This window comes from Peromyscus californicus, unplaced genomic scaffold, assembly GCF_007827085.1.
Source record: "Peromyscus californicus insignis strain IS unplaced genomic scaffold, ASM782708v3 Scaffold_15__1_contigs__length_86483966, whole genome shotgun sequence".
Lineage (NCBI taxonomy): Eukaryota > Metazoa > Chordata > Mammalia > Rodentia > Cricetidae > Peromyscus > Peromyscus californicus.
In genome coordinates, this window is record NW_026294447.1 from 78,889,131 (window position 1) to 78,913,690 (window position 24,560).

Sequence of the window (24,560 nt, forward strand, 5' to 3'; positions counted from 1 at the left end):
GGCACACCACATGCAGGACTGACCTTAAGCTAGGAGGCAGCCTCTCTGACTTCCCTGCTGTCTCGTGAACTTGATCTGCAAGTCAGAACCCCAGGAGTAGTTTTCTAAGAACTGTCTTTACTTCCGAACACGGAGATAGATATAAGGCTAGGTAAAGTGTCCCTCGGGGTCTTTCTTCACCAAGTTGTGAGATCTTTGTAAGACTCCTAATGGAATTACCAGGCCCTTCCTGGAACGCTGTTGACCTCAGCCCTGTTGACCTCAGCCCTGTTGACCTCAGCCTACTGACTTCTGCCTTTGCCTTCAAAGGAGGCACCTTCTCCTCACCTTCATCTTCAAGCTCTGCGTGCTTCAGGATGAACCTGAGCTGCCCTGACGGGCTTTACCTGTTCACCATAGTGCCCCTGTTCCTATCTGGTGCCTCGGGATATCCCAACAGAAAACAGCAGAGGAAGTAGTGGGTAGGGTCTTGCCTGCCAGCAGGCAGCTAGGATGCCCCATTAAGGAGTAGTCCCTGGGGCATCCCGATTTGAGATGGTCCTCTCACTGACCACACAGGCCCTGGCCACAACAGCTCAGCGGAGCTGGGAGATGGGTCTGGAGGAGTTGGGATCATAACAGCCAACATTTGCAGATACTAGCTTACTCTGAAGGGCTTCAAATTACTCATAAAGTGGACCCAAGTACCGCCCCACAAGCAGACAGTATCAGGAAGGCTTAGTGACTTGCTGGGTCCTCTCCTGTTCCTTAGATGGACACTCAGGGACTTAACCCCAGGTCTATCTGACCCAACACATGGGCTTTGGGCACTAGAAAGAGGGAAGGTGTACAGCGTGGCATGGTTTGATGGAGAAGGGGAGGGCAACTGTGGAAGGGGTATTCTTTTCCCTCTCCCCATCATCCCCTACTCCTCCAGAAGTTGGCCAGGCTTCCTTGGGAGCTGAAAAGAAGGAAAGTCCCTGGAGCCTCCCCATCCTCTCCTTCCGCATCCATCTTCCTTCCAGCCAATCTTCTTCCTCTATGTATCTCCCAGGTCCAGGAGAGAACTGAGGACCCCCAAAGCCAAAGCCCTCCACCACCACCCCCTCATTTTTGGTTCCTCCCTCTCAGGTCTTGACCTTTGTGTGGGGTGAGAGGCAGGACGCACTGAAACCCACTCCAAAAGCAAGACCAGAGGAGAAATCTTTGCATATACTGGAAACCCCCCATGCTTCAGAGCTAACTCGTAACCCAGCCAAGTGTGTTCGGAACACCCCAGCTCCAGCCTTGGCTACTCTCTGCCCTGGATGCAGCAGGAAAAAGTCAGCCCTAGCTGAAGCTACCTTGCTTTCCCAAGGCCAGTTTCTGAAAGGATGGAAGGGGGTGGAATTAAAAGCATAGGAAGCAAATGCAAGAGGACAGAGGCTGGAAGAGGGCCAGCAAATACAGTTTGTAACAGGCTGATGGCTTCCCTCCCTGCGCCTGTGTGGCATCGCCCAGACATCAGCCCCTCCGGGCTTATCTCTAGTAGAGGCAGAAGTAAGGAAGTGTGAGTTATCATGCTCACACTTTGGCCCTCTGGACAGAGACCCCTCTCCAAGAGGATAAAAAAGCCCCTCTAGACTTGAGTCTAGGGCTGAGAGGTAGACCATGGAAAGAGGCTTCCCTTTCTGTGTTGGTGACCGCCTCCAGAACTTCCTATCTGAGGCAGAAGGTAGGCTGCACAGGGGCCCCAGGACTCCAAACTGAAGTTTCAGGTCCCATCTCTGCCGTTCCTGCTCTTTCTCCTCACTAGAAAATAACCGTGCAGACATGTCAGGGCCTTCAGAGCCTTGGGGTCGATGCTGGCTCATGGCACACACTCGGATATATGAATTCGTCAGCATACGCAGGGAAGAGTGGCCTGGCCACAACCCTCAAGGGATTCTAACAAAGCAAAGGAAATGGAATAAAATGCAGGCCTGCCCAATTGTGGGAGCATATTCTCCTAATTACTTTGTATACCCATTAGCTATATGACATCCCCAAAGTCATTAACCTCTGAGCATCACTTTTCTCATTATCTATAAAAATGTTTGGTCAGTGGTTTCCAAATGCTTCCAGCCAGGTTTCCCTTTCTTTGAATGAAATCTTCCCAGACCCCTGCTGAAGAGCTTGTTTATTGAGCAGCACTAATGTGATGGGCACACAGACAGCTTCTCACCACTGCCTTTGAACTTCACTCGGCACTCCATAGCGCCACTTCAGGCAAAGCCCAGTCATTGCAGCTGTTAAAAGTACCCAGCTTCAGCTTCAAGCTTCAGCCTTGTATGTCCAGTGTGGTACCCATACCCTCCACCCTCTGCTTCAGGACAGGGAAAGGCTAAGCTCCCAATGAAAGGAACATGGCCTTTTCTTCCCTAACTCCTCCTTCTCCTTGCTCTTTCCCAGCGTTCTTCTGAGCCTCCAGTCAGTTGCTGGTGTAGGGCGGATAGAGTAGACTCTAGAGCGATCCCTTTACTGCTTGGGTAACTCTGGTCCTCCAGGGCTGCATGTCCCTGGCCTTGACTCCTCAGGCTTCCATATATGCCTGCTGGGGACACCTTCCCACCTGATCCTGAGGATAGCGGCAGTCAGCCACAGGAATGAGGCACTAGCCCCATGGCCCAAGTGAAACTACTTCCTTTGGTACCCATCCAGAAGACCCTCCTGTTGGTCTTGCCTCATTTGGCAATGGGAGGCTAACTGCCCCCACATTCGGCTGCCTCAAGTACAAGGACAGGTCAAAGAGGCCCTGTATGAGACGTCCAGCTAGGAAAGGGGATGGCCCTTCTCTTTTCATCCGCACTGATCCCTACAGCAAGGAGCTGCTTCCCACACTTGCCTTGGGCTGCAGGGACCCCGCACAGAGGTAAACAGCACAACACTTCCACAAGACAAGCAACCAGGGATGGCTAGGAACCCCTGCCCTATTTAACAAGTTCCCACCAGGTGACAGGAGAGGACTTGTCAGAGCCAGAAGAGACTCCATTTGTTTGATAAGGTGAGGGGATCGCGTCTCAACTTACTAAGATCCGGCATAGTACGAGGGAGGTGAGGGAGCCTTAGGGTTTGGGTTACAACGTGAAGGTTACAGAAGAGTACTCACTCAACACTCGCATCCAGCTGGCTTGTAATGTGTCCACGCAGCAGGCCCTTTCTGCAGACAAGGTATTTGCAGAGACCCCCACCCCCAGTGTCTCATAGTTGGAAATATCTGGAGGAAGCAGGGTTGGCGTCTGGAGCAGGCCTTAGAGAGCTCGGCCACAGTCCTGAAACCCACCCAGGACGTGTTCATCACCAGACCCTTCCATCTCCTCTAACAACCCTCTTTTGCCAATTAAGATGGAGATGGGGTTGCTCCGCTGTGAAGTCTGGGAAAATGGAACCAGAGACCAGGGAAACGAGTAGGTACCCATCGCAAGCGTTACAGAGGAGCCAGCTTGTGGAGAAGAGAAGTGGGCTCAGGTGGAAAGTGCCAGAGAAAAGCTACCCCTGGCCTGAATCTTCATGAAGACATGCTCCTCTCTTGTGCCCCTGAGCAGGGGGAAGAAAGAGGAACATGGCCTCACGACCTGCAGCCACCACCCCTGCCAGGAGGACACCACAAGGAAGAGCAGGAGAAATCCGCTGGGGATGAGAGGCCTGCCACAGAGCCCCTCTTTAAGGTCCTGGACACGCCCCTGAGTGAGGGGGATGAGCCCACGACGCTGCCAGCCCAGCGGGACCTCGGGCACACTGTGCAGATGGAGGGCTACCTGGGCAGAAAGCATGACCTAGAGGGGCCCAACAAGAAGGCCTCTAACAGGTGTGTTGGGGAAGGGCCACTGGGGAGGCTGAGCAGCTCCAGGGCTCACTCCGCCAGCAGAGCTTTGGTGACATAGGTGTACCTGAGCCTTTGACTATCCCTGGCATTACTTGGCATGATAGGAAACGGCTATCTTGATTTGGGTTCTGAGTTCAAATACTGTGAGCTCATCAAAGATGACCCAAATCCCTGTTAGGTTCCCCATTTGTAAAATGGAATGAGGATGGATGATGATAACAGCTGGCCTTTTCAGAATGGATGCTGTGCCGTGCCCGGCACACAGCGGGCTCATGGTGAGCGCTGGCCAGTTATCCCAGGGGTGGGCAACAGGAAGTCTTGGTGCCGACAACATGGTCTTGCTCAAGTCTCACTTTTACCCACCTGGGTTTCACTTCCCCTGCTGTAATATGGGAGACGATTGGGGAACATGAATGACCCGGGTGCCTGCTGCAGGCCCCTTCCAGTACTGATGCAAGGATGGCATCCTTTCATGCCACGGAGCCAGTCACGTTCTGCCCCTGCCGGGGGTCCCCGGGGCCTTTTCCTTTTGAGCAGTGCAGGGTCTGAGCCAGCAGCCTGGGGCAGAAGAGAAGGAGGCTCAGGTGGAGAGCGCCAAAGAAAAAGAAATGGGCCAGCACCGGTAGGCAGAAGCCGGTGGTATCTCCAGTCCCCTGGCGGACTCAACAGAGCTATTTCAAATTTAAAAAGGGAACAAGCATGTGGGGACTCAACCGTCCTGAAGAGATTCACTGTTTAAGCGCAGAGTCCATGGGAAAGGGGAGAAACTAACATTTATTGGGCACCTCCTGTATGCTTGGCATTCTAGTAGGACCGGTCAGATCTTTATATCTGCAATGGACCACTGCACTTTCCATTCCCCAGATGGGGAAGTAGCACCTCGGAGAGGTTAAGTCATGCTCAAGGCAGGACTGTCACTTAGCCATTGCCTTACAGCAGGCGGAAGGACCCCGAGCTGTCAGAGACCAGGGCTTCGTCAACAGGGCTCTGCAACCACTGTCTCAATCAGGTTCTCTTTGGCCAGTACGGCTTCCCTCTGTGCCCTCCAAGCTCCCCACCTGCCTTCAAAAGACAGACAGATGGAGGGAGGAGGGCCAGACGCAGGAGAAGCCGAGAGCTTCTCAGTGCTCCTTACCATAAAAATGCAGCAACATGCCCCGCTTTGTCAGGACAGGAGCTCGGGCAAGCCCACCGTGAGCTCAGGAACTCCCTGTTCTCCAGACACAGGCATAGAGATGAGCCTAGACTTGCAGAAATCTGGTGTTTGAGGGTTTTTTGTTCTTTTCTTTTTTTTCTTAATGATAGGACAGAATCGGGCGTGTCTATAATATCAGCTTCAAGACCAGTCTAGGCTACATACTTGAGATCCTGGCTCAAAAACAAGTACAAACAACAGAGAAGGAGCTAAGGCAGTAGTATAGTGAGTATACCACATGTGAATAAAATCAAAACAAAAAGCCTTGTTTAATTCTGCTCACTGGCGTATCAACTGTACAAAGAATAAAGAAATAGTTTGAAATTCTGCTTCGAGAAACAATCAGAATCATAGCATTCACCTAGCATATGGAAGACCCTGGGTTTAGTCCCCAGCACTGTAAGACTTAATAACTAAATAAACAGTGGCTAGGGATGTAACTCTTAAGTAGAGCACTTGTCTAGCATGTTCAAGACCCTGAGTTCTAACTCCAGCTTCAAAAAAAGGGGGCGGGACCTTGGAGAGATGGCTAGCAGTTAAGAACTCAAGATATTTCCCAGCGCCTGCATCAGCGGCTCGCAACCACCTATAACTCTACTCCAGGGGATCTGATGCCCTCTTCTGGCCTCCAAGGGCACCTGCACTCATGAACACATGCCACAATCAGACATGCAAACATACACGTAAGTGGCACTTGCCTTTAAGGCAAAGGCAGTGTATCTTTGTGGGTTCAAAGCAAGCCTGGTCTATGTAGTGAGTTCCAGGCCAGCCAGGACTACAGGGTAAGATCCTGTCTCAAAAATAAATAAATAAATAAAAATTTTAAATCTAAAAAAAAAAAAACAAACAAACTAGAATTATTAGCAACAAATTGCGCATAGGAATGTCCGGGGCTGAGGGTGGGCCTATAGCTCAGTAGTAGAGTACTTGCCTAGCACTTGCCTGTGGCCCTGGGTTCCAACCCCAGTACCACAAAATAGGAAAGCAATTGCCCATTGGGATAAAGGAACATTCTCAATAAATGTAGTTTCTTAGGCTTAAAAAAAGAAAAAGGAATATTCATCACATTACTATTAAATTGTAGATAACTTTCGCACTATTATAAGATCCACCAATAATAGGATACCATACAACTACACAAAATTATTTTTAAATATTATTGAGATTATGAAGAAATACCCATGGCATAGTGTTATGCTTAAAAGCCGAATGTAAAATTGAATATGGAAGGCTGGGCATGTAGCTCAGTGATAGATGTCCAGGGCTCAATTCCCAGCAGAGAGAGAGAGAGACAGAGACAGAGACAGAGAAAACAATATACAATATAATCTAATTATATATTATATATATATTACAATCTAATAGTTATCTCTCTGAGTAGATCTGGTAGTGATATTACATGCGGATGGTTTTTAATCTCCTCTCTTTTATAAACAACAGAGTCGGTTACTATTTATCCAGCCCCCTCCCCCCAAAGATGGTGCAGTACCAACAAGCTTCAAGACCGTACAGGTGACATGCCTATCCACGTTGTTGCAGGTCCTGGAACAACCTGTACTGTGTGCTCAGGAACAGTCAGCTGACCTTCTACAAGGATGCTAAAAACCTGGCCCTTGGGGTGCCCTACCATGGAGAGGAGCCCCTGGCCCTGCGGCATGCCATCTGTGAGATTGCTGCCAACTATAAGAAGAAGAAGCATGTATTTAAGCTGAGGTGAGCTTTGCCGCCCAGCACCTCTGCCTGAGCTGTATGCCTTCTGAACCTTTACGCTGATGGCTTGATTGGGCAGGAATGGCCAAGTAGAGACTCACTCAAGCCCAGCTCCAAGCTGGTGCTGTGCCTTGGGTGTTTTTAAGTTAAAAGAGTCGTGGTCTCATAGACTTATAGCTTTCTTGGATGGCCTGCCGCCCTAAGAGGGGCTAGAGGATAGTGGCTAGCTCTCGGCCCAGGCAAAGACTTCCGGAGATAGTACCACGACGCAAAACCCTTTGTCTTCCCAGGTTAAGCAATGGCAGTGAGTGGCTCTTCCACGGCAAGGATGAGGTAAGTACAGGCGGCCTAACTCAGAAGAGGCTAACAGTGCGGTGGGTGGAAACCTGACCCTCGATCTCAGCGCTCCCTCAGAACGGAGCGGCCGGAAGCACACCCCTCCCTTCGAGGCCCTAGGAGGGCTCTGTACCTCTAGACTCCCTGCCGTCTCCACCCCACAGGAGGAGATGTTGTCGTGGCTACAGGGCATGAGCACTGCCATCAACGAGTCCCAGAGCATCCGTGTCAAGGCACAGAGCCTGCCTCTGCCATCCCTCGCTGCTCCGGATGCCAGTCTCGGCAAAAAGGACAAGGAGAAGAGGTTTAGCTTCTTCCCCAAAAAGAAGTAGCAGCTGGAGGGCCCCCCTGTGGGCGGGGCCAGCCAGGCAGCACTGCAGTGTGCATCGGGGACATGCAAGGACCAGGAGCCCATGGCCTGGACCTCTGCAGCAGCGGCCAGTCCTCCTCCTGCCTGCCACCCACTGCCTGCAGCCTGCCTGCTCGAGCTGCCGGGCCAGCCCCAGGGCCCACACTGCACTGCAATGCCTTTGCCTGCCTGGCCTCCTTGGCCTTCCCGATGCCTGCCAACAGCCCTCCACCTCCCCCACCCCATGCAGCTGGCTGGGCTCCAGGGACAGGAGGTCCAGCTCCTTTGGGGCTAGAAACGGTTCTGGGTTCTGTAAGGCATATATGCTCCTCTTCCTGCCCCCAACAAGCTGGGAAGCCTGATGGGGTTCCTCCAGCACTGCCCACGACCATAGCAACTCCCCCTTGGGGGTCACTGACTACAGTCAGCCAGGGAAAGGAAAGGGGATATTGGCAATGGCTGTCCTGCCCCTTAGGGGCAGGAGGAAGGGCCTTCCGAGTCCCAGCTCTGGGCAAGGGGCTGGTGGGGTACCAAGGGGACAATAAGGGTCAAGCTTTGAGTACTGCCAGCCTCCTCCCCGCTGGGCTCCCTCAGAAATGGGACTCTCTCCTCAGGGCTAGTATGTCCCTTCTTATCTCCTTCTCCTACCCCTAGGAGTTTTGGTGAGTCCTGAGTGAATGAGCCTCCTGCTCTTCCTCCCTATGGTACCCTTTGCTGCTCCTAGCATCAGGAGAGTATTAGGACCAGAAGCCCTCACACCGCTCCCTTGGAAACCCTGGCTAGAGCCTATTAGGGCTCAGGCCTCTGCCGCAGGAGGGACAAACAGGTCCCGGCCCTGCTTAAGGCTCTGCCTCTGTACTGCGGCTCTTTTTCCTACTCCCAGTTGCAACCAAACCAACAATATGTGGCCAGGGCTGGTGCCAGATACAAGCTGAATGTCCAGCTCCTGCAGTAAAGTATCTCAAAGCTAAATGCCCACTGCCTCCCCCACCCCCTGCAGCTGGTACCAGGCCAGTGGCTGGACATAGAGCTCTGTTATTACCTAGGGGTGACAAATGCAGGCATGTGATAAAATTACCCCTGGAACACAGGAATGAATGTTGGGGACATAGTCATAAAGGTGTGACCCCTTTTGATTGGCTTCTGCAAGCCTAGTTGGTAGATTCTGGGGAGTCACATGGTATAGAGATCACCAAACATCTACTACCCCTCTCCAAGCATCAAAAGGGGCTCTGCATCCTATCCCTAGGGAGCGCTTTCCCATGCCTGTGGAAGAACAGGACCACTGGTCCTGAAGACTTTCTCTGCTACGCAACCAGAAGCAACACAGCTCCTGCCCAATGTGGCAGCTGAAGTCAGGTAGAGTTGAGGCAACAGGCCTTTTCATCTAGGAGACCATCCGTGTCCCCAGGGCTCCCAGCCAGTTTCTACTGCCTTCCCTGTGGGTAAGGCTCAATGGTAAGCATCCAGTTACTGGGCCTCCCCAGAACCCCTCATTGTTGACCAGGCAGGTATAACTCAGAGATCAGTTCCACCTTGTGACCCCCCAACATGAGTATGAATGCAACTCCAGTAGATAACCACTGAAGGAAGACCTTGGCCATCGGGGCCTGGATCTCCTCGTCTCCGCAGCATCTTTACTTGGCCTCAGTTTATCGGAGATCCTATAGCCCTCTTCTACGGGGAACATAGTTAGCACCATTCACCAGCCTCTTCTTACAGCTGGAGAAACCAAAGCAGTGGGCAGGGAAGCATCTGCACCCCTGACAATAAAAATAAAAAAGCCATGGTGCACTGGAAGGCATGCCTATGTCTGGGCCAGGAAGTGGGCTCCTTGCTGAAGCATTAGGTGGCAAGCAGCTCCCTCAGGCAGTTTCCCTGGTCTAGTCTTTGGGGGGCTGGGGACCAAGGGACGAGGGTCTACATTTCCTCTCTACATGTACCCATGTAGCACCTGAGGTGAGAAATTCCAGTAATTCCACAAAGCCAAGAAAGAGAAGGCTCCAACGGAAGAGCTAGAATTTCACCCCAAAGGATCACAGGAGGCTAGGAAGCTGCACGTGACCCTACCATCACAGTCCTCCCACACTTCTCACCCACATCACCCAGGCCCCGAGCACGGAACCTACTGGACCGACCGACTCTGCAGGTGGCCAACTTTGGGGGGGACTCTGCACTCCAGGGCGAGGCGCTCCTGGTGCCCTAGCGAGACTGGTTTTCCCCTGGTATTTTCTACTTTGCAGTCTTCCTTGCCAGTACTCCCGAACTGGGTTAACACAGCTCCAGCCCACACCAGCATAACAAGCTTCCTCCCCAGGGTAGATGGAGGAAGCTCTCTGGGCACGGTCAGGCAGTTCTCCTTCTCTCTCCCCTCGTCCTGGGCCTCAGCAGACAGGCTGAGGAGGAAGAGAGGGTCCTAGGACCCTCCCACCCCACCTCCACTGGTACTAACAGAAGTCTGTGTAGCCCCGCCCCAACCTCTCCTTCCTGCCTATTGGAGGGCAACAGGTCCCCTAAGCTGGTCCTGGATCCCCTTCCTCCCTCAGCAAGAGGAGGAAGGGGCTAGCAGGCCACAGGGCTTGGTCCACAAGCTCAGGGAGGACACAGGAGGAGACTGTAGAGGAGTGCAACCCTGTTGGGCACAGGTCACGCCATCTGGGGCTGGTCCTGGGGCTGGCTGGGCCTCGTCCTCCACCCGCTCAAATGTGCTTCCCCAGAAGAATCCCATTTACTAGTTTTTCTAATAAATCAGTAAGACTCTGTGTAGGTTTCTGTTTCTTTTTTTTTTTTTTTTTTTTTTTTTTTTTTTTTTTTTTGGTTTTTCGAGACAGGGTTTCTCTGTGCAGCTTTGCGCCTTTCCTGGGACTCACTTGGTAGCCCAGGCTGGCCTCGAACTCACAGAGATCCGCCTGGCTCTGCCTCCCAAGTGCTGGGATTAAAGGCGTGCGCCACCACCGCCCGGCGGTTTCTGTTTCTTACTTGACTAGCCTCATGTTCCTTTGAACTGGCCTTCAGAGGGCAGGCACCAGGGAAACGGAGGGACAGTTGGACTTTAGTTTGTTCCTGAGTATTATGGGATGACTCTGTTGGTATCCAGGCCCTAGACCCATTCTGAGACCCTGAGGAAGCTTGCTCATTCATGAATTCAATCAAGTCTTGGGCAAAGTTGTTTCTAAGCAACCACTGTTCACGCTGCTAACGACAGGGTGCAGGGGCCTGATATCCATCCTGGGATCCACTTTCTTTCAGGGTTGTTTGGCCCGGGTGGGACACAGGACCGCCGGGTTTCAGAAGCTCCCAGATAATTCTACCAGGTGCCAGTGAAAGCAACTGTCCCCGTCCAAGGTTCCCAGGCACACCTTAGAGGTGGAGTGTGACGCTCATCCGGAAGACATGAGCTACCAGTGCCCAGGCTCCAGGCCTGCATGGCATCATGGAGGTTGAGAAACAGTGACTCATCCAGCCTTCAATCTGTAGATGACGAAAGTACAGAGCTGGGTGACCCAGCTCGGGGACAGCAAGGCAGGGACAAGCCCTTTGAGTCACCTTTCTAGTGCTTTTACGGCTGCTACCAGGTGTCATATCCTGGGACTGGCCTGCTCAGAACCAGTGGCTGTCTTCTCAATGACTCTGTAAGTGACCACAGGAGACTCAGTGCAGCTGACAGGGCATGGGTTAATGCAGTCCTGCTCTGCTCATGCTCAGGAGACCACCACTCACCTGACAGAGGGGAACCTGACGGACCAGCGTTCAGATTCACTCCATCCTCCTAGGTTGGACGATCCCCAGGTCTTAATTCTGCAGACACACTCGAGAGACTGAGCTCTCTATATCAATCACCAGGGCGCTACAGTCCCCTCCTTTCTGGCCCCGGACAGAACAAACCAGACAAAGTAAGGCTGGTCTTCCGTGGTGAAAAGAGCCCACCCAGATATGGCGCATTTCCCGGCCCTCTGCAACCAGCCACTTCTGTGGATGCTGTGAGCAGGGTCCACCCTAACAAGATGCACAGGCACTCCCACAGCATTGCAAGGCACTCTAGGACATTTCTAAGCCTCGGCCTTAGGATTCCCTGCTCCTGGGCGCTGGAGAGGGAGAGATGAGTAAAAGACATTGGCCACTAGAAACGCCTGCTTATCTGAGGTGCTCCGCTCGGCCCCGGCAGCTCCAGCACTTCCGTACAACTTTGTCTTTGGGAGGAGAGCTCAGGCTCGAAGGTGGGATTCCCACCCCAGAGTGGACACTAGACTGTGCGTGTGGACAGAGCCATGCACAGACGCGGACATGGCCGAGAACGAAGTCCCCACCTCCCGCTCTGTCCCTGACCGGACCTGTGAGCACCCTGGCGTCTCCTGCTCTCTTCCTGGGCCTAGACATGGAGTGAGCATCACACGTCCCCTGACCCGTGAACAACCCTCCCCACCGTGGTCCCCAGTAAGGAGGCCACACGCAGGTTGGCTGGACGGTCAGCAGTGGTTATTGCACCATTGGCGAATAATGAAATGTGTGTACACGAGCAACGGGCACGGGGCCAGCAAGACAACCTTCAAGAGTACCCGAACTAAGTCCGTTCCGTTCTTTACAGGACACACACACACACACACACACACACACACACACACACCCCACAGGATTGAAAGCAATAAATTATTGGCTGCATTCCTGCCTAGGTCCTGAGACAAGGCAGTTAAAGAGCAAAGCCTGCCCCTAGGTCTCCCCTTGGGTCCTCAGCTAGGCAGTGGCCAGCCAGTAAGGGAAGCCAGGACCGTGTTTGCTCTGTCTGGGCAGAGTCAGCTTAAATAAAATATTTGGCTTCTTATCAGAGAAGTATTTACAAGTTACGTGGCTCATCTGGGCCTAAGGACAGTTATCGTAGGACCTCCCTGGGGAGGTGAGGACGTGCCAGCACAGGCAGCAGGTGAGTTCACACGTGCTCCCCAAAGCACTCTTCCAGAAGAATGGAGGAACAGCCGTAGTGAGCCAGGCCCGGTTTGGAAGCACGTCAGTCCCCAGCGTGGCTGTTCTCTCCTTCAGGAGTCAGTCAACCCACAGAGTTCAAGGCTTGGAATTTCTCCCTCAGGTTTCTCACTCTACCCTGCTTGTTTGTGTCTGCTGGGTCCTTGGGACCTTCTTCCTTGGGCTGGTACTCTGCAGACTCCTCAGAACCTTGGCTCTGTCCCTTCAAAGCTACGAATGAACTCGGTCCCTTCCTGCTGCCCTCCTCCAGCCCCACAGTGGAGCCAGGATGGGGCCCCTTCTCCATGACAATCACTCGCTGGTTGTTCTCCAGGGTAAGGTCTGCGGTGATATACAGGGATTCATCTCCGTTCAGCCTGCTTTGGGGAGGAGACTCAGGAGGTGGGGGCTGGGAGGCCTCCCCACCTCCCTGGCACCTCTTAGTGTTCAGGCTGCAGGAGCGGCCCACCTTGCCAGACGCAGGAGACTCCACTATGTTCTCAGGCAAGGAGTGACTCCGGTTGACCAGCAGGCCGCGTGGCCAGCCGCTCTCAGCTTGGGCAGCCTTGTCGTGGGACGTATACTTGGAGCAGAGCTCTCGGACATCGGGCCAGTTGAAGGTCTCAGTGTCGTAGGGGCTGAGGGGGCTCCGAGTGGAGGGCCGGGACCCGGGGGAGGCGGTTCTTGGGCTGAGTGCAGAGGGGCTGAGGGAGAATCGGCGTGGGGAGGTCTCCGCAGCAGAGGATGACTTGGAGGTGCCACGCTCCTGCGCCATCAGCTGCTCATAGCTGAGGAGGGATAGCACAGGCCTCCTCCTGGCTGGGAAGAGAGAGAGAAAGCGTGAACCACAGCGAAGGAAGATGGAACCCCCAAAGGGAGAGATGGGAACTAGCTTCCGCTGCATGTGGGGGCTGGAGTGTCCAGAAAGAAATCCCATTTTGGGCCGGGCGGTGGTGGCGCACGCCTTTAATCCCAGCACCCGGGAGGCAGAGCCAGGTGGATCTCTGTGAGTTCAGGGCCAACCTGGGCTACCAAGTGAGTTCCAGGAAAAGGCGCAAAGCTACACAGAGAAACCCTGTCTCAAAAGCAAAAAAACAAAACAAAACAAAAAAAACAAAAACAAGAAATCCCATTTTACCCTCTGCTCTCACCTTGATAAGGAACAAGCCCCTGGCTATTTCTCCAAGCTCTCTCTGCTCAACTGGAAGAGCTGGGGAGGGGGAGGCGGAAGCCTGAGGCTTCCATCAGGAGTACAGGACGGGTCTCAAGAGTGCAAAACCGGTTGCCAAGGCTCACTGTATACCACGTGGTGCCCGGGGTCCAGCCCTCTCATGGCATGGTCTCTTTAGAGGTTGTTTTCCCCCCAAAGCACTGGATTCTAATTGTTTTTTTACCCCTAAGCCTTCTACTCCCATACCTTTGCCCCCCGACAACTCTCCAGCTTCCTCGGGCAGGCCAGAGGTGGTGGGGATCTGCTCATCTCTGTCAGGAGTTGCTTTATCCCACTGCAGAGGTGGCCTCGCTGCCTTGATGTTCTTAATTCGGAGGCTGTACTGGCGGGCCAGCTGGTAGACCTTGTTCTTGACACGCTCACTCATATGGCTGTCCATCACATGGGAGAGCTGTACAATCCGGGGGTGCAGTGGGGTCACCAGCTCCCCCTGGACACCGCTGCTCAGCTCTTTCACCAGCTGCTTCAGCTCCCGGGCCAGGTGGGCCGGGTTGGGCTGCTCAGTGGGGGAGGCACTTTCCGGAGAGGCAACGGCAGACTCCTCAGTGATGGCCCCCAGCTCATGCTCCTCCAAGATGAACAGCGGCTCTTGCAGCTCAAAGCCATTGGCCTGGCTCTGGCCAGGCCCCGTTCGTGGACTCCTCTCCGAAGACTCCATTCTCTCCCACATCTTCACAATTTCTGAAGATGGGCGGAACTCGGCATCTGTGACAGGAGCTAGGTCCCCTGTGCCTGACTGGCTGGGTCCTGGGAGGTCGAACAAGGCCCATGAGGCTGGCCGAGAACTCCCTGGCCTCTTGTACCCAACCGGAGCTGCTGGCTCTGAATCTGGCTTGGGAAGGCTGTTGAACCTGGACACGGAGCTACGCACCAATCCTTTAGGGATGTAGGAGAGGCTCTCCCGCCGACGGATGCTGAAGCCCGCATCGTGGTGCTCTGCGTTTTCATAGTAGTTCTTAATTTTGTCCAGCAACTGCCGGTCTCGGGTGGACAACGCCGATTCCTTTTTCTTGCAGGAAGATCTGTCCGGTTCTGCAGGGCAGCCTGAGCCTACATTTGAAGATTCTGTCCCATTGACAGAAGGGCCATTGTCCGTGACCACGTCTACACTGATGGCCACTTCAGGGGTGGGTGGGTTGCTGAGGGAGTCCCCGGTGCTGCCCCACCGGGCTAAGCCCTTCTCACTGCCCTCCAGGCTGAGCACACTGCTGCTCCGGCTGATAAGCCGCGGTGTCCCAAGGCCACTGGACTTGCCATCCTCCATTGCCAGGCTGCTCCGCCGAGAGAAGCTACTCGCAAACCGCTCAGCAATGACACTGGCCTGGTCTAGCACTGAGGGTGGCAGGAGGCTCTCGGGCTCCTGGGTGGCTCCCTCCTCTTCCTCCTCCTCACTACTCAGGGCCTTCAGGTCCTCAGTGCCCTCAGCCTCCACAAAGTTCACCGCATCAACCGGGTCGTCTACCCCCAGCGGCCCCTTGGGGCCATGAAGCTGTGTTTCCAGAACTTCTGGAGATTCTGGGTCTGAAGGCATCTCAGTGCTGGGATCTTCCAAGGCAGTAAAGGCCTCCTGCTCGGCCCCAGGCTCAGGATCTGTCTCAACCTGGGATGCAACAGTGAATATATTAGGGGAGGGGGTGGTGATCCTTCCTGAGGCTTGGGGGACAAGATGGCACAGCCTGCTCTCAGGCCAAATAGAGGTGCTGCAGTTTAGGATAATCAGAATGAGCAGGACTCAAAAGTGGGACAACAGGTCCACTTATTTCTTTAGTTACCCTGCAGCTGGATGATAGGGCCATGAAAAACCCTAGAAATGATGCCGGGCGGTGGTGGCGCACGCCTTTAATCCCAGCACTCGGGAGGCAGAGGCAGGCGGATCTCTGTGAGTTCGAGGCCAGCCTGGTCTACAGCGCGAGATCCAGGAAAGGCGCAAAGCTACACAGAGAAACCCTGTCTCGAAAAACCAAAAAAAAAAAAAAAAACCAAAAAAAAAAAAAAAACCCTAGAAATGAAGAAGGGAGGCAGCATCTCTCAGGGGCAGCCTGCATGGGAACTACAGGTACAATGTGGAGACACACAACTTTGCCAGACACTAATCCAGATTCCCAGGAGCCCCACAGAGCCGAGAAGCATCTTGGAGATTCCCCTGCCTGATTGTCAAGGCAGCTTGGGATTCCAGGTTTCAAACCCAGGAATGAGCAATTATGAATGGATATCCCAACTTCCCAAGGAACCAAAGAGTCCATGGGGCCAGGGGTCAGAGGGCAATTCAACCATGTGCTAGATCATTGTTGGAGGTGGGCTCAATCCCCAAATCCCACAGTGGAAAGAGAGACCCACCCGACTCCCAAGATATGTTCACTGACCTCCATATAACCACACCAGCACTTAAACAGCACTTATACTTGTAAAACTCTCTATTTCTTTCTTCCCAGCTCGTGTTGTCACCCCCACCCCACCCCCACACTTTTTCTCTGAATTAAAAATAAAGGTGGCCGGGCGATGGTGGCGCAGGCCTTTAATCCCAGCACTGGGAAGGCAGAGCCAAGCGGATCTCTGTGAGTTTGAGGCCAGCCTGGGCTACAGAGCGAGATCCAGGACAGGCACCCAAACTATACAGAGAAACCCTGTCTCGATAAAACCAAAAATAGAAAGATAGATAGATAGATAGATAGATAGATAGATAGATAGATAGACAGACAGACAGACAGATAGATGTGAGGGCAAAGAATTTGGCTTCTGTCAGCCAACCTGCCTTGGCACCTGTGAACCCAGCCTCGCTGCATATGCCCAACAGATGGGCAAGGAGAAAGCAAACAGGAGAACTCCCTCCTGACCACCTGGTCATTGGAACGGAAAGCTGCTGGCCCAGGCAGCTTCCCAGAGCAGTCCTCTGGGAGAGGATCAGCACAGACACAAAATTCGGAACTACCAGACCCAACTCCATAGTCTGCAGAGCTGCGCCCACGATCTAGACCTGCCCTGCCCACCACAGTGGCCATCCGCCATTCTAGCTCAACATCTGAGATGAGGCCCAACCAAATCAACACCCATTGGGAGGGGAAGACACATCCAGATTTTGAAGGCTTGGTATAAAGCATAGAATGAACCAGTAATGTTACTCTGGCGAAAATTATTATAAACATAAATAATTAGAAATTATTATAATATAAATAATAAAATTATTTGTTAGGTTACATGTAAAATAAGACATTTAAAATTAATTTCACTTTTTCCCCCCTTTTCTTTTGAGTTCTCAGAGAGCCCACTATGGCCTCACACTTGCTATATATCTGAGGCTGGCCTTAAAACGTCAAATCCTATTGCCTCTGCTTCCTGGGTACTAAGATTATAGGCATGTACCATCCTGCCCAGCTTTTTTTCTTTCTTTCTTTTTCCTTTTTTTTTTTTTTTTTTTTTTTTGGTGGTGGTGGGGTGGTTTTTGAGACAGGGTTTCTCTGTGTAACAGCTCTAGCTGTCCTGGAACTCACTCTGTAGCCCAGGCTGGCCTTGAACTCACAGAGATCCGCCTGCCTCTGCCTCCCTGAGTGCTGGGATTAAAGGCGTGCACCACCACCGCCTGGCTTCTTTTTATTTCTTCTTCTTCTTTTTTTTTGGTTTTTTCGAGACAGGGTTTCTCTGTGTAGCTTTGCGCCTCTCCTGGAACTCACTTGGTAGCCCAGGCTGGCCTCAAACTCACAGAGATCCGCCTGCCTCTGCCTCCCGAGTGCTGGGATTAAAGGCGTGCGCCACCACCGCCCGGCAATTTCTTAACATGGTTACTAGAAAATGTAGTGGGCTAGTAGCATAATGGAAACATACGTGACCAGATTCTGGACGATTTAAGTTATACATAGGGCCCGCCAGATTCTATCCTTCCTAGCCAGTACAGTCGCCATGGCCTGAACCTTCAGTGGTATCCCAGAAAACGCCTGTTGGAACTCGCTGTCCACTGTGAGAGCATGAACAAGCAGGGTCTTTAGGAAGGGACAACATCATAAGGCTCCGTACTCATACCTCATGAAAGAGGATAAAGGAAGCTTCCTTGCTGTGAGGACACAGCGTGAACGTGACTGAAGCAGAGAGGGAATTCTCATCAGATAGTGAACCGGCTGATGGTGCCTTGATCTTGGACTTGGCAGCCTCGCTACTCTGAATGACACACTCCCGTTGTTTATAAGCGCTTGGTCTAAGACACAGTGTCATAGCAGCTTAAGTAGTCAGCTATATTCCTATCTAGGGTCGTCTAGGTTCTCAGCTCCGTCCCAGCTGAGGTTCAACCTGGGGTGCAACTCATGACCTTATCCTTTTAACTTGGAGAATGCAAAGGAGTTAGGTCCACGCCCCCCCCCCCCCCCCCGCCCCCATGCCTGGAGGACAGGTTGTCAATCAACCTCTCCAAGACTCTTTTCCATCTGGAGCAGTTGTGGGGCACAAAAGGAAAAAGCAAGAGGTACCCAATGGATATGCACATTCTACCCCTTTGCCCTGGTGGCCACAGGCATGATTTAGGCACCTAGCATACTGTTCAGGGCATGGCTTATGTCCTATACAGGCGGCCTGTCTGAGGGGACCCAGTGAAGGTCACCTTTGTTTAATTCAGAGAAACAGGCTGGCTGGTTGCCAAACCACACACCCCTAGGCTGCCCAGGCCTCTGGACGAAGGGGCAAGGTCCAGGAAGTGGAGAGTCCCTGTGCTCAAAACACCTGCATGTAGACCTGGAGATCTAGACTCCAGGTCCCCTGAACGAGCTCCCGCTCATCTGATGGCTGCTCACCTCTGGCAGGGAAGAAACAGACTCGAAGCTCATGCGTTTCTCCGCACTGGTTGGAGACCGGTTGCTGGGCCTTCTGCAGCTTTTCGAGTCTTCAGACTCCCTGTGTCTCTTCCCCTGTAGCAAGCAGACGTCAGCTGACAACTGAGAACTGGTCCCTTCTGCATTCCATTCCAACATGGACAGTGCCTCCCACACCAGCCCAGAAGTACAGGAAGGACCTGAGAGCCAGTCCTATGCCCAAGCCATTCCAAACAACCTGAACTACCGGGCCTGGGGCCACAGAAATCCTTGCAAAGTGCGCAATTTTAGGAAAGCCCAGCCCACCTTCCCTTCCAGATGCCGTGAGGTGACCTTCTCACTCAATGGATGCTGGCTCTCCCCTCCCCGCACCCAGTTAGTCCTGCTCAGTGGGTAGTATACCAGTGGGTACCCAGTCCTAGAACAGTGCATGCCAGGGGCTCACCAGAGCGTGACAGTGAGTGAGTTAAGAAGTGCTGACAGTTGGGGGGAAAGGAACGGGGTGGGGTGAGGGTGGCGAGGACAAAGGAAGGGACTCTCAGAAGGACATGCACATGCCAGGCAGCATGCAAAAAAGAAGGGAGATCAAAGAGACACCTCACCATAGCACCCCGGGAGAAAAGTAAAGCGTTGGCCCGATAGTGCCAGCAGTGGAGGGCAGCCAGCAGGGAGCTGGCAAAGTCAGCTACCTGCTCGGCCACTGCTAGACTCTCCTCCTCCTCCTCCTCCTCTTCCTCCTCTGAGCCTGGGAGCTCTGGCCCAGGCACCTTCTCACTGCCTTCATGCCCTGCCAAGTCCTCCAGGGAGACTGGGAAGGTCTGCTGCTGCTGGTCATCCTCCTCCACTATCTCCTCCTCTTCCTCCAGCTCCTCCGTGGCAGCCCCCTCAGCCTCTGGATGCAGGCCCCGGGCACGGGGCGGCTGCTCAAAGTCCAGGAGGGCTCCGGCACTGCCTGCATGCTGTTTCGGAGCACAAGAACCCCCTGTGACCTGCCTGGTGGGCGACCTCCCCGCGCCCCCCCCGGAGGTGACCAGAAACGGCTTCATAGAAAAACCTACTCCTGGCAGGGGAGAAGGGGAGGTGCAATGCCTTGAATCCCAACACTCGGGAAGCCAGAGGCAGGTGGATCTCTGTGAGTTCGAGGCCAGCCTGGTCTACAGAGCCAGCTCCAGGACAGCCAAGGCTACACAGGGAAACCCTGTCTCAAAAAAACAAACAAAACAAACAAACAAAAAACCCAAAACAAAACTACTCCTAAATGCCCAACGCTGGCCTCCTCTGGAGTGGGTGGGGCATTTTATGTGGGAAGGCTGAGGCCTTTGGGAATAAAGTACCCCAAAGGAGCTTATATATCCCAAGGGGAAAATAGGAGGGCACAGGCCAAGCAGGCACCACAGACTGCAGCGAGAAGGAGAAGATATGAGAGGGTCCCTAGGGACCGATCTGGGCAGTGCCACCCACACTCCCTCCTTCCAGCCCCCCTTCCCTGGCCTCGGAGCCCCTGTACTCACCTTCATTCCTGCTGCTCTGGCTGCGGACACCACCACATGGTCCAAGCACACCATGGGAGAAGCATGGAAGAGGGTATCAGGAAACAGGAGAGAGAGCCGCTTTAGAGAGACCAGAGTCCCTGGGGAAGCCTCACGGGGAGGGGGGGCCCTACACTCCTGAACCCCTCACCCAGTCCTGGCTTTCCAAGGAATGGCTGGCAGCTCAGGAGCTCAGCACAGAGTAGCGCAGGTCTGTGCAAGCCGCTGGGCTCCCACTGCAGCGGAAGGAAGGGCGGGCGGGAGGGCGGGCGGGCACGGGGTGTGGGCAGGGGAGCCAAGGCTCCCTGCAGACATCGGGGTGAAGAACTGAAGTCACATTCCCTCCAGCAGTTTACTGTCTGCTTTCCCCCTCCCACCCCACCTAGGGATCCCCGCCTGCGCGTCTGACACACTCACCTTTGTCATTCAGCTGCCGGAGCAGGTGTCTGGTTGGCTCTGAAGGACACAAACGGGCAGTTAGCACAGGCCAAGAAACTGCTGCCCCTGACCTGGGTCCCAAGCTCACAGCGCCACCGGCCCAAAGTCCACTCGAGCTGGCCCCCAGCCACCCTAGGCCTCAGGGAGGCTTTCTCCACGGTGTCACTGAGGCCCCAGATGGGGCCTGAACCACCACTACTCCTCTGTGGCACACAGCGAACTGCTCAGTCCTTGTATTAGTATGCCAGGAAGGCCTTGGTTATGGAGTCATCTGGAAGGGATAGGCCCCATGCTACCCACTTCAGACCAACTAGCCACTAGCCACATGTCCATCTCAAGCCCCTCTCTCTTGGCTCCAGGCAGCACACCAGTACAACAGCTGTGCCCCACACCAAGCCCCTCGTAGCACGCAAGCCGGGAAGCAGAGGTCGCACCCGACTTTCTACGGCCCTTAAGGCCTGGCATCTCCAATCCTTGCTGCCTGCTGGGAAGTGTTGCCCTGCTGAACAGGGTATAACCGGGCTCTGGGGACACAAAACACAACTATTAGGCTCATGGTGTCATCTCGTTGTGCTCCAGCCTTTCTGGGGACAGACCTGAAACAGGAGGGGCAGGATAAGAGGACTCTGTCTCCTCTCTACAGAGCCCTCAGCCCACCCCTACCCGCTGCCTTACAGAAATGTGACAGCTTAGGACTGCCCCCGATTTTCTATAAACTTAAAGAATCACAGCAAAGTCTACAGAGGTCTTCCAGCTGACCCTCACAGGGGACCCACTGAGACAAACGCAATCGGCACATTCCTGATCTACATCCACCTAACTCCTACTTGCTTTTCTAAAAGACGAGGTCTCATGGAGCTGGCCTCAAATTGGATACGTAGCCAAGGAGTACCTCAGCACACCTGTTTTATGTGGTGCTGGGGTTGAACCCAGGGATTCACATACGCTAGATGAACACTACCCACTAAGCCACATCTTCCGCCTAACTGAATTTTTGTTCTTTTGTGTTCATGTATGCACGGGCATTTATTTGTATACATGCGAAGGACCAGAGGTCAATAAGGAGCTCCCCACCTTATTTTTTGAGGCAGGGTCTCTCACTTAAGTCTAGAGCTCACCAATCAGCTAGACTGACTATCCAGGAAGCCTTGGGGATCCTTCTGCCTCTAACTCCCCAACAATGGAATCAGAGGCACATACAACTGTGTCTGACTTTTCATGCAGGCACTGGGGAGCCAGCTCAGGTCCTCATTCTCATGTGACAAGTATATTATCAACTAAGCTATCTCCCCAGACCCCACTCAGCTGATTTTAAAATAAGAGGGAGGGCTCATCAGAGTAGGCACCTGCTGCTGAGCCAGACGGCCTGAGTGTGGTCCCAGGACACACAGGCTGGAAGTAAAGAACTGACCCCCAAACGTTGTCCTCTGACCTCCACACAAATGCCACCACACCTGAGCATGCACATTAGACACACCCACAGAAACACGTGCAGTAAAAATTAAAGATTGTAAAATGCGACAAAGCGAGAAATATTCTATTCTTTCTGTTGAAAGCTTATAAGAAGAATATTTAAGAATTTAAAAGCCATGACAGGTTTTACTAATCCCAAAGTGGACTTGTCTGTCCGTCACAGCTGTCTAGGAAGAGTCAAAGCCCCCAAGGCTCAGCCTGGGCATCTAGGCTGTAGCATGTGATTGGAGTCCTTCTTCTCACACAATTCTTACAAACCCACCAAATGATCTCCACCACACAGGAGGAAGAGGAGCCACTATACAGAACATGCTAGAGCAAGGAGGATGAACACTCCTCGCTGTTACGAAAGAACGTCATGATGAACATGAACCTCAAAGGCAGGCCATCGCCATGGCAACCCACAGTGCCAACACCAACACCACACTGGGCAGCTTCACACGCCATCCGTGGCATTGAAGAAGAATCAGCCCCAGAAAAGGAAAAAAACAAAAAAAACACAACTCTTCTAGAAGGTTCCAGAAGATGAGGCATGTCGCAGGAAAATGAATGAGTCTTTGAGAACCCAACTCTCTTAGTATTCACAGGCTAAAATCTCAGCCAGATAGACATTTTAGCCTATTGGCTCATTTCCTGACCACCCTGGATGGCTGAAGTCTTGAGGTGGAGAGACAACAGTTTTATTGAGCTATAATTCACACACCATACACATCCCCTGTGTATACACTTTAACAGCTTTAAGTACATTCACATAGCTGTACCTCAGAGCTGTGTGTGTGTGCGTGTGCGTGTGTGTGTGTAGGGGTGCTTTTCTGGTTTGGGAGGTACTTTTTGTCTGTTGTGGTGCTGAAGACTTGAACCCAGGGCATCGGTATGCTAGCCAAGTGCCCTGGCACTGAGCTATATCTCTATCTCTTAGCGCTAAAGTTCTGATTCTGATGTCATGACAGACCATAGTATTAAGAACCACCACCACTACTGTCCTAGTTAGCATTAATTGTCAACTTGTTACAGCCTAGAATCATTTGAAAGTCTCAAATGAGAAACTGCCTTTATCGGGTTGGTCTGTGGGCACGTCCATGAGGGATTGTCTTGACTGCTAACTGATGTGGGAGGACCCAGCCCACTGTGGGAGGCTCTGTTCCCTAGGCTGTCCATAGCCATCTGAGCATGAGCCTTAGTGAGTCAGCTAGCAAGCAGCATCCGCCATGGTTCCTGCTGTACGTCTTGGCTGTGAATTCCTTGGTCACAGGCAATGTGTGTAATAACAAGCAGGTCTGCTGTAAGTTCCTGCCTTAACTTCCCTCAATGATGGACTATGACCTGGAAGTGTGAGCCGAATGAATCCTCTCCTCAGGTGATTCTGGACACAGTATTTCTATCACAACCCCAGAAACGAAACTGGAACAACTACCATTGCCGCCTGAATACTTCCATGTGCCAGACTCTCCCAGTGCTGAGCTATAGCAAGCTAAGGGGGGGACGTTAGAGAGAAAGGGAGGGAATTATAGAAGGGAAGAGTACAGATGGCCAGAGACCAACAAAGCAAGACCCTAGCTTGAGGTTTTTAACCATAAAATTTATATAACCAAACCGAGTTAGCCTAAAAAAGGAGCCACCTGGAATAACACCAAACACTGTAAACACGACAACTCTCCAGAGACCACCTGGCTTCACCTTCTAGAAGGCCAAAGGTCCAGGTGTCAATCACAAGTGCTGAAGGACCCTGCAGGTGGGGGCCCATCAAGACCCAACGCACTCGTGAATCCAACCGAAACAACATCTCAGTCTGAAATCATCTGCTCTAAACTACTGTCGCGTGGGTCTCACTTCCAGACTCCAACACAGCTTAATCCAGGTCTGTCCCTGGGCCTCAGACTTACTGGTAAGTCAGAGAAAAGTGTAGCCAAAAAAAAAAAAAAAAAAAAAAAAAAGTAAAATCAGCTACAGAAACACCCCCGACCACGCCATCCCTCGGGGCTAAGAATAAAAAAGCAAGGTTTTTCTCTTTCTAAACAGACACTTCATTCTAATAACCCCAAGAGCACATTAGCAAATTCCGTCATGGGAGAAAACCCAGGAGAGGAAAATGGAATGGCCCAAAATAAATATTTCCCGTCTGGATTTGGTGCCACTTGGTCTAAGCTATTTTCCTCCCACCGGCTTCCACTCTGTCACTCCAGGAGCATCTGAGGCCCAAGCGCTACTCCTGGCTGAGCAGCAACGCAAGAAGGTCTGGGTGGCTAAGAAGAGACTCCAAGTCCTGACTGAACAAATATCCCGAGGCCCCTGAACCGGCGGACAGCTCCGGTGAGCCGAGGCCCAGGAAGTGTCTGGTGGAGGGCAGCATGGGCACAGAGAGGAAATGGTCCACAGATGTCCACCAACCACCCTGCCGTGTTCCCCAGTTTTCTGAAGAGAGTAGCACCCCACTGTGTGGCCGCAGATGATCCCCTGCCTGGGCCAGGACCCCCTGAAGAAGGTTCTTTTCCATAAAGCCGTTCTCTTACCAGACTGCCGGCGACCTTGGCGCACATGCGTAGACACCTCATCCTGGGAGGACCACGCCTTCTTCAGCCGCTCTGGGCTGCAGCGGTACCTACTGGGATCTGTAGCCACGAGAGAGACAATCAGGCTTTTGGCTCCCCGGCAGCCTATCTAGATGCTGCCCAGACCAGATCACACATCTTCCACGCACACCAGCCTCAGATGGTCCTGCATGCCTCT

The 24,560-nt window shown here is 52.9% G+C and overlaps 2 protein-coding genes across 5 annotated transcripts in view; one reads left to right on the forward strand and one right to left on the reverse strand.

The window, feature by feature from the left end:
• The window catches only part of Sptb (spectrin beta, erythrocytic), a 128,035-nt gene extending 117,860 nt beyond the window's left edge, over positions 1-10,175 (forward strand). Inside the window, exons 33-36 of the mRNA XM_052739540.1 lie at positions 3,543-3,805; positions 6,558-6,731; positions 7,019-7,061; positions 7,229-10,175. Of these exons, the coding sequence (XP_052595500.1) occupies positions 3,543-3,805; positions 6,558-6,731; positions 7,019-7,061; positions 7,229-7,396 (648 nt within the window). The 3' untranslated portion in view covers positions 7,397-10,175. The remainder of the gene's footprint in view (positions 1-3,542; positions 3,806-6,557; positions 6,732-7,018; positions 7,062-7,228) is intronic.
• Positions 10,176-11,867: 1,692 nt separating this feature from the next.
• Positions 11,868-24,560, reverse strand: part of Plekhg3 (pleckstrin homology and RhoGEF domain containing G3) — a 43,715-nt gene continuing 31,022 nt past the window's right edge. For 3 of the 4 annotated variants that reach the window (XM_052739543.1, XM_052739541.1, XM_052739544.1), the window contains exons 12-18: positions 24,344-24,442; positions 20,340-20,378; positions 19,905-19,924; positions 18,996-19,352; positions 18,376-18,489; positions 13,787-15,200; positions 11,868-13,188 (exon numbers count right to left, since the gene is read on the reverse strand). In XM_052739543.1, coding sequence (XP_052595503.1) covers positions 12,455-13,188; positions 13,787-15,200; positions 18,376-18,489; positions 18,996-19,352; positions 19,905-19,924; positions 20,340-20,378; positions 24,344-24,442 — 2,777 coding nt within the window. In that variant the 3' untranslated portion in view covers positions 11,868-12,454. The remainder of the gene's footprint in view (positions 13,189-13,786; positions 15,201-18,375; positions 18,490-18,995; positions 19,353-19,904; positions 19,925-20,339; positions 20,379-24,343; positions 24,443-24,560) is intronic. The other variant, XM_052739542.1, reaches the window with a different exon arrangement.